At 36.2% G+C, this 12,716-nt stretch overlaps 2 protein-coding genes across 3 annotated transcripts; both read left to right on the top strand.

The window, feature by feature from the left end:
• On the top strand, positions 1-6,609 carry LOC121780910 (3beta-hydroxysteroid-dehydrogenase/decarboxylase-like). 2 transcript variants are annotated; one of them, XM_042178566.1, is made up of 13 exons: positions 1-156; positions 248-557; positions 1,344-1,433; positions 1,561-1,694; positions 2,015-2,185; positions 2,571-2,696; positions 3,348-3,427; positions 3,810-4,008; positions 4,440-4,545; positions 5,234-5,408; positions 5,604-5,760; positions 5,924-5,990; positions 6,082-6,609. In XM_042178566.1, exons 2-13 carry the CDS (start codon positions 326-328, stop codon positions 6,222-6,224), a joined length of 1,680 nt encoding a protein of 559 aa, XP_042034500.1. In that variant the 5' UTR covers positions 1-156; positions 248-325; the 3' UTR covers positions 6,225-6,609. The 2 variants fall into 2 exon arrangements, with proteins under 2 accessions (XP_042034500.1, XP_042034499.1); XM_042178565.1 differs by having other exon boundaries at positions 2-156; positions 268-557.
• Positions 6,610-7,362: 753 nt separating this feature from the next.
• On the top strand, positions 7,363-10,827 carry LOC121782636. The gene is made up of 10 exons (XM_042180567.1): positions 7,363-7,885; positions 8,291-8,382; positions 8,552-8,654; positions 8,718-8,986; positions 9,080-9,211; positions 9,328-9,450; positions 9,572-9,682; positions 9,773-9,990; positions 10,084-10,237; positions 10,318-10,827. The coding sequence occupies exons 1-10, from the start codon at positions 7,666-7,668 to the stop codon at positions 10,534-10,536; spliced, it is 1,641 nt and encodes a 546-aa protein (XP_042036501.1). The 5' UTR covers positions 7,363-7,665; the 3' UTR covers positions 10,537-10,827.
• The last annotated feature ends 1,889 nt before the right edge of the window (positions 10,828-12,716 follow it).

Raw genomic sequence — 12,716 nt, 5'->3', positions numbered from 1 at the left:
TCAATTCTATAGAATTCCAATTCCAATTCCGGACCATGAGTCTTTAAAAATGTAATTTTTTATTCTGATAATCAAAAGACTAGTTTAATTTTGTGTTTTAATTTCATGATTCAATTCGTTAATCCAATCGATCGCATTGTCAGTTCGAAGATCCAGGTTAAATATCCAGCCATCAAAATTTCCATTTCAATTTAGTAGCAATGCAAATTTGATTGGTTCGATGATCAGCAATTGACTGATAATTCAGTTTACACATTTTTATTCCAGCGGTTTCCGGCTGATACGACGTCGCTTATACATCGTCTGAGGTACTCAGCGCCAGGAAATGGGCGGCGAAGAGAAGTGGTGCGTGGTGACCGGTGGCAGGGGATTTGCGGCGCGACATCTGGTGGTGATGCTCATCAGATACGGCATGTATTCGGTTCGCATTGCGGATTTGGAGCCCTCCATCGAGCTCGACGACGACGAGGAGAATGGGGTTCTCGGTGAAGCTATGAAGTCTGGCCGTGCGGACTACGTGTCTGCAGATCTTCGCCACAAAGCACAAGCGTTTAAGGGTTGGTTATTCCGGCATCAGCTTGTTAATTTAGAGTTTATATTGTGTAGTAGTTTATGTTTTTGTTGGAGTGGACTAGTGTAGTTTATCAGACTTCACATGATTTAGCTGAGTTGAAAAATATGCAACACTGGAGCTTGCTTCACTTGTTTATCTAGCTTATGATCATTATGGATGTTGTTGGATTGTCTTATGAACCGTTCGAGAACTAGAGCTGGTTGACAATTTCTATCTCCTTGTAATTGGTTGACACACCACGAGTCAAACTTCTCCTAATGGATGGCTTTCCTTTTCAGTTCCACGGCTGACCACCATCCGTTTACTTGGTTCACAATGGAATTCTTATCCTGCATTATATACTCCCGAATTTTTTTTATCAATGATGCATAGTGCACATCCAGCAGCATTCAGCTTTGGAAATAGAATGTGCTTGCTAAGAATCTGTGATGATGCAATTTTTTTTATAACTGGTGCATTTCTTCATTAACATAGGAAGTGATTCATTGACATTTGACACTGTTTACTTGTTGAGAAGTTGTTCGTAATGGGTAGTTGTGGTCATGCCCTTGTCCTACATCTTTTGGAAGACTTGTATTGCTGATTGTGTGAAACCATAGATGCCTGGAATTTGTGATGCACATCTAAGAATCTGTTATCATGTAGTGATTCATTTATATCCCTTGCACACTTCTTCGTTGACATACTGTGCTCAGTTTATTTATTTATTTTTAAGTTGAGTGTATAGTGTTGTTTGGAATAATTCCAGTCAGCTTCATCCCTATTGCAGCTTGCATAGGAGTTGTGGTTGTATTCCATATGGCTGCTCCAGATTCATCCATTAATAACCATCGGCTACATTATTCTGTCAACGTACAAGGTTAGTTTTCTGGGCATTGTGTACATTAGCAAAGTAAGTGTTTTTTGGGTATTCCTTGTATGCATCTAATTCTTCACTACAGCTGCCGCTTGTACTCTTTTACTTTTTCTGTATATGTGTCTGACAGGAACCCAGAACATTATTGATGCATGTTCTAAGCTGAAAATTAAAAGGCTTATATATACAAGTTCCCCAAGTGTTGTCTTTGATGGAGTCCATGGAATATCTAATGGAAATGAATCATTACCCTATCCTGCTAAGGTAATGGAAGAGTTATGCATTTTCGAAATGGTTTTCTATCTGTATGATATTTCTGAGCTAGACGCGATATTTGTATTATTGCTTACAAAATTTCTATATTTAAATAATTTGAATGCATCCTTTTTTATTTGAAGTATGAAGTATCTATTCCGTCCACTTTTTTCTTATTCTTTCTTCTCTCCCCCTCTCTGTCTGATTAGTCTTTTATACCTTATTCAAACCAATCTTGTGAATGCCGAAGTTTGACATTGCTTAGCTACTTCATGGGTCACACTCATCTAAACCGTATCTAAATCTCGAAATATTGTATTAATTTTCAGCACTATGATTCATACTCTGCCACAAAAGCTGAAGGAGAATCCCTAGTTATCAATTCAAATGGTTCAAATGGACTTCTAACATGCTCCATTCGACCTAGCAGTATTTTTGGCCCTGGTGATAGGTTGTTTGTTCCATCATTAGTCTCTGCAGTAAGGTCTGGGAAATTAAAGGTAACTGCAAGTATTGGCTTTTTCTATCCATATGTCGATTCTTTCTCCTCCATGATTAGATACCAGAAACTTTATTATGCATGAGACTAATAAAAGGAACCCTGTGGCTCATTTCTGTGCATTGGGTTTACACTTTGTAGTAATTGTGTTATACTGCCCGCTCTGCTTGAGCATTGGCACTGAGAAGTTTGTGGTCATGAATTCATTTTAACTCTTATATAAATTTTGTTATGGATTGCCTTTCTTTTATTCGTTTTTCAGTATTCCTCAGATCCTGAAACTTGATCTGATATTACATTGGTGTGCAATGACATTTAGTTCACAATGAATTATCAAAATCTCAAAATCAAAATCTACTAACTTCTTTGATGTGTGGAGTGTACAGTTCATCATTGGAGATGGTAAGAACATGTATGACTTTACCTATGTTGAGAATGTTGCACATGCTCACATTTGTGCCGAGCGAGCTTTGGCATCTGGAGGGGCAACAGCAGATAAAGCATCTGGACAGGTAGATTTTATTTTCATTTGTCATTTTATTGCAGGTCCCAGCTGACCAGAATATTTTAAGCCCTTAGTTCTAGTTCAAATGCTTAAGTTTGTTAAACCACTAAATTATTTTACTTACTGAGTCTGCTTACATGCATGCTTGAGGATGGTTATTCAGTCTCAAAGAAAGTAGGTGTTTATATAGACCAATTAATTGGTTTGTGGTGTTCAAAGTTTGCTATGATGTTATCATCTTCTACTTGGTATTAATTCAATATAGACTACAAAACCCGTGCTGCAATCTGCATCCTAGTTTTCTTGCCTCAAGTAAAAGCACGTATATAAATTTGGTTTAAATGTTTTCATGCAACATTATAAATAACTTCCCGGAGTTTGTCATATTTATGTTCTGATCCCACTGCAGCACAATGCATTTTCTTACACATTGGACCAAATTTCCTCCACTGTCTTTATATGCATTGGATACTGTAGTTTGTTAAATGTATAACAGTTCTGCTTGGGGGTATATATTTCAAATGCATAAGATTTTTGAGATTTTACTTTAGTGCTAGCTCATTTGATTTAACAACAAGATTTGCACATAAGGTTGTTTTATTGACTGAGGATGAAAACCATGGTGACATAGTTTTTAATTGCAAGGTCGTGCTTGCAGGCATATTTCATTACCAATGGGGAACCACTTCAATTTTGGGAGTTCGTCTCTATCATTCTGGAAGGTCTTGGCTATGAAAGGTACTTTTGTATCAAATATCGAGTCCTCCAAGCAGTTATCAAATATCTATCAGGGTGCAACCTGAACCTCGTGCTTACAGAATTTCTGAATATTTCCTACAATGGTCTATTATTACCAGTCAAACCAACAAATATTTTTGAGCAAGCTCTTTTGTTGTGGACTTTGCGCTTTTGCTATAGTCAGATATGTGTTTGGAGGCTAGCCGTAATCATGTTGACTTTATCATTGAAATTTGCTTTTTTATAAATATTTTTTTGCTCTGTTGTTTATTTAGAATTTTCTGTGCATGGTTCTACAACAAACCCTTCCCTGGGCTACTGCTTATTTATATGTTCTGCGAAGCAATACATGGTACCTTAATTTCTGATGTTGTCCATACAGGCCAAGAACCAAAGTTCCTGCCTTCCTTGTGCTGCCAATTGCACATATGGCGGAGCTAATATATAAAATAATTGCACCTTTTGGAATGAAGGTACCACAGTTGATACCTTCAAGAGTTCGACTTCTGTCTGTCAGCAGAACCTTTGATTGTTCTAAAGCAAATGACCTTCTTGGCTACACCCCTATTGTGCCTCTACAGGTCTGTTAGGCATCGACATTTGATGAGTTTACTCACTTTCTTTTGCCATAGAATAGTTTAATATAAGGGGTGGGTAGATAGCGTACATTTCAATCAGATTTTTTTTGTTAATTCATCGTAGAGTTTTCTTCAGCTAGATTAAATTTTGTGAAATGAATGCCAAAGGTGTTTGTATGCTAGTTTTTTCCTTTGGGAATTGTCAACCATCTCTATCCAGTAGAAAAGAAATGGACACCCACCTGACATGGGGACCACTTATAGTCCGTGATTTGTGTAAAATTTGTCATGCATTAGGATATTAACTAAATGAAAAAGTAATTATCTGAGTTGTACTCATATGAAGTCATCTCAGATTATGCGGCCCCATGGGATGCTAAATTGCATATTTGTTAATTTTTTCTGATGATCCTAAGTTGATATTTTCTCTGCAGGAGGGAATTAGAAGAACTATTGACTCATACCAACATTGGAGAGCTGGTGTTGAAATTGAAAGAAAGGGGCCTTCTAAAGCTGAATTACTTCTTGGCACTGGGAAAGGTGCCAATCTTTTGCTTTGTACTGAACTTCGTGTAATAGATCACCGACTATTGTTGAATCAGATTCATATACGACGAACCAGCCTTATCTTGCATAATATATTAACTTTGTGAGCATTTTTCGAATCAGGATGTGACAGTTATGTCTCCATGGATTTTTTTAGATTTAAGGAGCATAAGGCTAGAATGATAATTTGAATCACTTAAAAGGATAAAGGTGGACAAATTTTGTGGAGTTACCTGAGGGGAAAACAGTTTAATCTACTTGAGTATATTATAGTGAAACTGTCTGATTTCGATTAATATGTTAGCTCTAGGTTTTACTTGTGGAGTGGAGTGTCACTTTTCTGCTTCTTTTCTGTGGTTTTATTTTGAGTCCGGTAGTGCCGGTTCCTGCTCATGGCAATCCTCTTCTTTGTTATCATGTACTCTAAAAATTTCCTAAATTTATTTTGCACTTTCTGCATATTTTATCATGGTTCCTTTTGTTGGATTTTTTCATTTTTTTTTGTCATGTGGTCCAAATATAAAATGTCATTTGTATGTTTGCTTTTGATATTGCTATTCCTTATTGATTCATCTTGTGAGGTGCTAACCCGATAGTATATAACACGATCAACAACCTGATCAGAGTATTTGATATGGAACTAATACGCATTTCATAAACCTGATCTTGGTGACTTTTGCAGTTGCTGAAGCACTACTTTGGAGGGACATAAAGCTGACACTCACTGTACTGGCGTTCTTGGCTGCATTTTACTATAATTTTATAGCAACTGGTTTGACCTTCATAACATCACTTTCCAAGCTTCTATTGATGGGATCAGTCTTCCTCTTTGTCCATGGAAATCTACCCGAAAAAATGTAGACATATGCTTACTTTCTTTTTCGCTTATGCTTGTTAATTATCTTGCTAAACTTCATCGACTGTAGAGTAACTAGAAATATCTGAATCGCGAACTGTTGCTGTGGTTATGCGGATGTTTCATAAACTTTGGGTGGAGCGGGTTGCATATCAGCAGTGTTCTAAATTCTCACTTTTCATTATATTTGCTGCAGATTAGGATGTAAACTAGAAAAGATTTCCGGATCAAAATTTCATCTCTCTGCAGCTGCTTCCCACCATTTTGCTTTATCTGTGGTTTCGATATGGAATTCTACTGCTCGGGAATTCAAATCACTTTGTAAGGGAAACGACAATAGACTCTTCCTCAAGGTAAATTTCACTTTTTTGCTACAACTCATTATTTCATTTCCAAGGCACGAAAATTTAACTTGAAGCCATGACGCCGGCTTCACTTGTTATGGATCTATAATCCTGCATTTGAATGATTTGTGAGCTGACAGTTTTAAGATTTTTTTTTTGGCTCGTGAAACAGGTTGTTCTTTCATTATTGCTTCTCAGTATCCTAGGAGCAATTTCAGCACATAATGTTTTTGCTATAGGTATGTCCTGATTTCATGCGCTGATCTAATTATCGATTTACTTATCAGTTACCACGGTTCATCAGCTCATGTCACCTCTCGTTTGCTGCAGGACTGCCCGTCCTCTTTTTTTGTTTTGCTCTGTACGACAAAAAGGAGAAACAGATCGACAAAATAGGCCTAACAGCAATTGCATTTGCATACAAACTGAAGTCCCGCGCTAGGGCAAAGATTAACTTGAGGAAAAAGCAATAACTGGTTAAAGGCTTCCACGTTTCACGTTGTTGTGTTTTTTTGGCATGCGCTAGAGCAGCACAGGCTCTTTAGTGTGAGATTTTGCAAGTAGTATCGTTTTTGGCGATGCCATTCCGGTGGCCGTTTGCACGTGACGTGACTACTCCAGTCCAATGCAGCTGGATATATTCTTTTATGGCGTAGAATGTATGGTTTTGTGGTGTTAGTCTCATTGTTTGGATGGTAGTAGTGATTGAGTTGTTTAACCTGCCTTCTATTTTCTTTTTTATGCACAAGCAAGGAATACCCACCTCTCAAAATGCCTTTTTTGCTGTATATATACGTATTGTGTGGGCATTTTTATACATGTCTTATGTCTATATGTCTAAATCAATGTTTAACCCAATTTGCACTTTCATTTACACCAAAAATCTCCCAAATTTTATTTGAAAATGTGAGCCTTAGTTCTCTTTCTTGTATGCATTATAATCACCATACAACACTGGTTACAAAACACTAGACCAAAAGTTAGTGCATTTGAATAAAAGTGCAACACTCAATCTTTGATGTAGATAGAAATGCAAACACGAAATTGCAATACCAATAAAGGTTCACAAATTCAATCATTATAAATGAAAATATGGGGACCAATTCAAGATGTGAAAGTGTACCGACCTAGATTGAATTTTCCTTGGAAAATCAATTCCTTTTCTTTTTAATAGTACCCTTTCGTATCAATAAATATGAATCGTTTACTTTTTGACATGAGATTTTAAGAGATAGTAAAGTAAGAGAGAGAGAAAAGTAGAGGTAATGTTATTTTTATTTTAAAAAATATTTCATTTTTAATGGGACGACCCAAAAAGGAAAACGTTATTGAGACGGTTAATGGACCAACAATAGTAAAATCACGTAGCCAAGAGTTCGTTGAGGATTTAAGCAAACAGTTGAAATCAAAGGCAAAACGCCAATGGAGGCGCTCTGCAAATTTTTACAGGGAGAGAGAGAGAGAGGAATATAAAGTGGTTTTTACGGATCACGCCAATTCCCACTTTTTTGAACCTTCTGAAAAAGCTAAAGGAAGTAAAAGGAAAAGAGAAGTGGAGCTGAGCACATAATCACAATTTCATGTAAGTTTCTGCTTTAGATTCTTCTCCACTCTTTATTTCACTTCATATCATTCCATGCATATGTGAAAGTAAATGTTTCTCGTTTTCTATTCCCTCGTGCTTTGCCTTTCTCTCTTTTAATTGAAAAAAGATTGATTTTTGAAAGGATTTTTAAGCATCGCGTGCTCTCTCTGTGTGAAAATTATATGCATTGACCCTCTTTTTTGTATAAAACTTTGAATTTTCCCTCCTTTTAATGCACTAAGCTGAATTTGTGATTGAGCTTCATATGAAAAGAAAAATTGTGATTATAGAGGTGAATTGCATAGGTTGATTGAATGATTTAGAAAAAAATGGGTGGTGGAATTGGGGGAGGGAGGGTGGAGGTGATTGATGCTAAGGGGTGTTCAAGGATGTTCATGGATATTTCTTCCTCATTCAGAGGAATCCCCACATTTTGTTTGGAGCCTCCGTCTCCAGCTACCGCTGCTGTGTCTGAAACTCCGGTTAAAACTGTGAAAAGGAAAGGTCCTTTCTCCGGCCTTGTCATTTGCGTGCCGGGGCTCTCTAAGGGTATGCATACTGCTAAAAAATGTGTTGAATGCTGCATTTCATATGTTCATAATTGTGTCAGTATTGTGATTGTTGGTGCTTAGTTTTGTAGCATGTAATGTCTATGATGGTACATTTTATGTTTGCTCTTCTAGAAGTTTAGCTTTCTATAAAAGAAGAAGCAAGTGGCTAGCTCAATCCCTTTAGTTGAAAGTGATGGTTAGTTAATCAAGCTTAGTTTTGTTGTGGTTAGATGGCTATGTTTGCTGTGATGAATCATACTGATTCGTTATTCGGTGTTAATTGTTGTAAAACATTTATAATTACTCATGGATCTACAGAGTCCTCCCATTGTGAAGAATTACTTATGTTTTGTTAACAATTCACTACAGATTTGATCATCTCATTTATTGTTTTGATGTGTAGAAACACGGAAGCAGGTGAAGGAAGCAACGGAGGGATTGGGAGGTCAATATAGTCCTCATCTCCATCCTCACTGCACCCACTTGGTGGTTCAGATATCCTTTCTCAGTGCACGTTTTAGTATTTAAGCTCAGTAACGCTGTTATATCATCCGATTCATCTTCAATTGTAGTATTTGACTATTAATGAGATAGAAACAAGAGATTGATTTTTGTGAATCTCACATCAAACTACCTAAAATGTTACACTTAAAACATTTATTACAGCTTTCATGGACGTAAGTTTGAGAACGCTATGCAACACGGAACTCCCAAGGGCTTACTCCTGGTAACAATTGGGTGGTTTGTGGATAGTGTCAAGAGGAATGGTAATGTTTCCATTGATTTGTTTGATCAGCTACAATGGGAGATAACCACTGGTTTCATTTCAGTTAGGCTGAATGAAACACTGTACAGTGTTAATAGCATCGAAGATAATGGTTTAGCAATTAAAGACTTGAAACGGCTTGATCAGAACTCTGGTGCTGAAAATTCGTGTCTGCCTTCTGATTTGCTGAAGCATACTAAACAACCCGACTACTGTGGAGCTCCTGGCTCCCAGTTTCCAGAGAGGGAGAGAAAAAGACACTCTACTTCATCATCCTTTTCCGGTCAAACCTTTTACGTTGATGTTGATGTACCAGCAGAGCTTCACAGTAAGGTAGGCTCACATTTGGTTGAGTATATTGTCTCTGTTTCTTCTCCTTGTTTTAAGCTATTTTAGTAGAAAACTGTATCAAATGTATATTTGTAGGTTTCTGAGGCTCTCTGTGCTGAAGGTGCTATCTTACTAGATCAATGGTTTGTTGGCTGCAATGCTACTTATGTAGTATGCGAAGGACCTTCTGTGCAAAAATATATGCGACATTCGACCAATGCTGTAACAGTAAGTTCTCTATGTCTGTTTGTCACACAGAAATTGTGCGAATTCACTCGATTCTATCCAGTGAAATTTGATAGTATATCGCAGCACTCACGATGCCATCTTTTTCTCCCCCTCAGCCGCTATGGGTTCTAAAGTCTGCAAAAGAAAAATGTCTTCACAGACTCGTCCATTTATCGGCCGATCTAGCCAGGTATACTGGAGCTAGAGTTGATAACTCCAGGCATGGTGTTTCCCATGAGGTATTGAGCATTCTAAATGCCTCTACTTTATCTCTATTTTATGGAATACAATGTTCAAATTGTTTACTTTGAATATATGTTCGATCCTTCTGCATTGAGTCTTCACTTGGAATCTTTTCAGGGTGCGAGTATGGTGACTTGTTCTGCCGATAAAATCAGCTATGAAGAGAGGCGAATGAAGGTGAACCTAGCCAAAGATGGCGTAAGAAAGCGTCGCAACAATCAAATGCAGGTTGACATTCGTTCCTTAAATTCATATTGTTGTGATAGAAAAAGGATATGTTAATCTGGTGAGGACTTGCTGCTGGTATGATGATTGCAGACATGTCAAACTCCAATACGCCCGATAACACCAGCCAGTCTTTTGGATTCGATTAGCTGGTTGATATCTGAGCCAACCTCAACTGCTTCCATTAATACGGAGTCCTCAAATGTCGAGAATGGTGTTGAAGACCAGCCACCCGTGTTCTTTGATGCAAAAAAGGAGAGAAAAAAATCCGAGGCTTCGTTTGTGAACTTGTCTCGACCCCTCACAGAAAGGTTAGCTAAGACTCCTCTCTACTCCTCATATATGAACCTTGAAACTATGCATTACTACAACGAAGAATGTTTTCTTACACATGTCAATTGCAGCATGAAGTCCGAGTTAATACTAAAAGGACGTTTCCTCACGATCATGTTCCCTGTCGACCGGTTCTCTGAGATGGGCCCTTGTGCAAGAACATTCTTCAGCAACAAAGGGTTTACATGTATGCAGGTGTTGGATTATATCTATGCATTTTACCAGGTATGTTTTTCTGTTGGTACCTTATGATTCAGTAGTGTGGCAAAATGCAATGATTTGACTATGTATCACTTGATCCTTAGGAGAATATGTCTAGTGAGGAAATAGAACTTGCCATCTACACAGGCTCGAGACACGCTGACCGGCTCAGGTCCATCTACTCGAGCAAGGAAACTGCAAAGCGCGGCTATGTAGAATTTAGACGGATTGATTTTCTTGGCAGTCGGAGAAGTTTTGAAATGTTGAAACGCGTAAAAGGCGACAATAACAGTAACCTCTACGAGTTATTGATCCGAGCATGAGCTCCGTGTTCTTGGCATTCGTCTCCTCTGCTGAGGGATCCAACTAGTTTCTGCTAAAGTATTAACCAGTTTGAAACAAGGGACATACATATGTTGTGCATATGATTTAGAAGATACAACAATGCCACCCTTGTTGTATTTCACATTGTCAATATAGACATGTATTAATTTGATTACTGGCCTTAAATTTACTGTCAAATTTCTATTTTGAGAATGGTTATATGGCAGCTTGAGAGTTTGTTAATAGAGATTGATTTATAAATTTCTATATTACGTTTTATTTGTGTTTAATTTTGAAAATTTTGTAGTTTTTTTATGTGTAGATATTTTAAGACTACAATATTACAAATTCGTCATTAATTTCACTTGTTTCTTCTTCATAAACTTTTAATTTGTACTCCTACTCTATTCATTTAATTTTGTTTCTTCTTCATAACCTTATTACTTCATTCATATAAAAAAAATATCAAAATCTTAGTCCGTAACAAAATCTTTTATATTGTCAGTCTCACATTTCGTCCAACATTCAAGTTCTAATAGGAGTATTAATTTTTATTGACTTATCTCCCTATGAAAGATTTATAAATTAGACAAAATATCAAAAATAATTATGGAAAATAAAATAAGAATATTATAATTAGAGATAATATGTCAAAAAATCATTTTCCAAATAACTATTAACAGCTCATTTATAGATGAAATAATTCACATCTCTTAAAAACAAACTAATCTACCATTGTATATCTACACTAATAATTATTTTCGCCATTTAATGATCCAAGAAACCTTTTCACCAAATCATATTTAATAATTAATACTATAAATATCATTCAAGCCAAAGAAAATTATGACTCCTATATATTAATGTAAACGCATGATTAAAATATAAAGTATCACTTCATAAATGTTCGTAAATTAATATAAATACGTGAAAATAAGTACAATATGTAATAAAATTTGTATAGTATGTTTAACAGATTATTGAGAAAGTTAAATCTGTAACTACATCAACTAGTGTAACGCAAAATAGACTCCAAGCCAAAAAAATAATACAAAAAGTTTTAAAAAGTAACGAAATAGTGCAAAATTCTTTCCATCAATATTTCACTAAAGTTCGAAGACGTGTGAGGATATTTTTAAAATATGGGAATTGCAAATATGCAAGTGACAAAGTATAACTTTGTTACTATCTCAAAAATATAATGTGAAATCTGATTGTTCTTAATGTATGAAATTTCTAAACTCATATTTCAAGTATGTAGATGCAATTTTCATTTGACAATAGTATTAAATGTCATTTCAAAAAGAATAATTAAACATAATTAATAATATAAATTGCTATATAAATAATTTATTGTAATACTTTTTTTTATTTTGCAATGTTTTTTGTAGCGTTTAAATTTAATATATTGTTTATTTAATAAAACTTTATATTAATATAAGACATACATAACAAAATATTCACCCAAAACATCACTAACTTATACCGAAATGGGACCATAGAGCGCGGAATTTGCCATGCAGTCTGATCCCGATGTGTTGTTGGGTGAAGAGGGGGAGCAAGGCCGTTTCCTAGACAATAGTGGAGGTGGGAAACTGGGTGCGAGATGCGGTTCGGCCCTAGCAGCGGCTGCATTGGTGGGCACCAATGTTTTAAAAATCAGACCGGACCGGTCGGTTCGACCGGTTCAACCGCGAACCGGTAGGCAGTCCGGTCCGGTTCACCCCTAGAAACCGCCAACATGTTAAACCGCCGTGGACGGCGAAATCGGCCGGTCAAACCGGTTTAACCGTGAACCGAAAACCGGTTTTTTACTTTACAAAATAAATTTTCAAAATTTGTTGTTGGCAAGATTTGAACCCATGACCTCTTCTCTACATACCAACACTTTACCACTCCACCATATGACCATTTTGAAATAATATGAACATTAATATTTACCGCGGCTTTAATATTTACTGATTTTATTTTATCCTCTATAAATACAACACCAAGTATATTCCAAACAATCTCAATTCATCTTCATTTCTAAATTTAGAAATGTAGAGTATATTATTTAATTTCAGGAAGTTTAATTTATCATTAATAGATTAATTTAAAAATTTTAAATTATGTAATTTGTCGATATTTAATTCATGTAATTTTTTTATTTACTTATAATATGTAAATAATGAAAATT

The sequence above is a fragment of the Salvia splendens genome, chromosome 20, assembly GCF_004379255.2.
Source record: "Salvia splendens isolate huo1 chromosome 20, SspV2, whole genome shotgun sequence".
Taxonomy (NCBI): Eukaryota; Viridiplantae; Streptophyta; class Magnoliopsida; order Lamiales; family Lamiaceae; genus Salvia; species Salvia splendens.
This window is presented reverse-complemented; position numbering and strand designations above follow the sequence as displayed.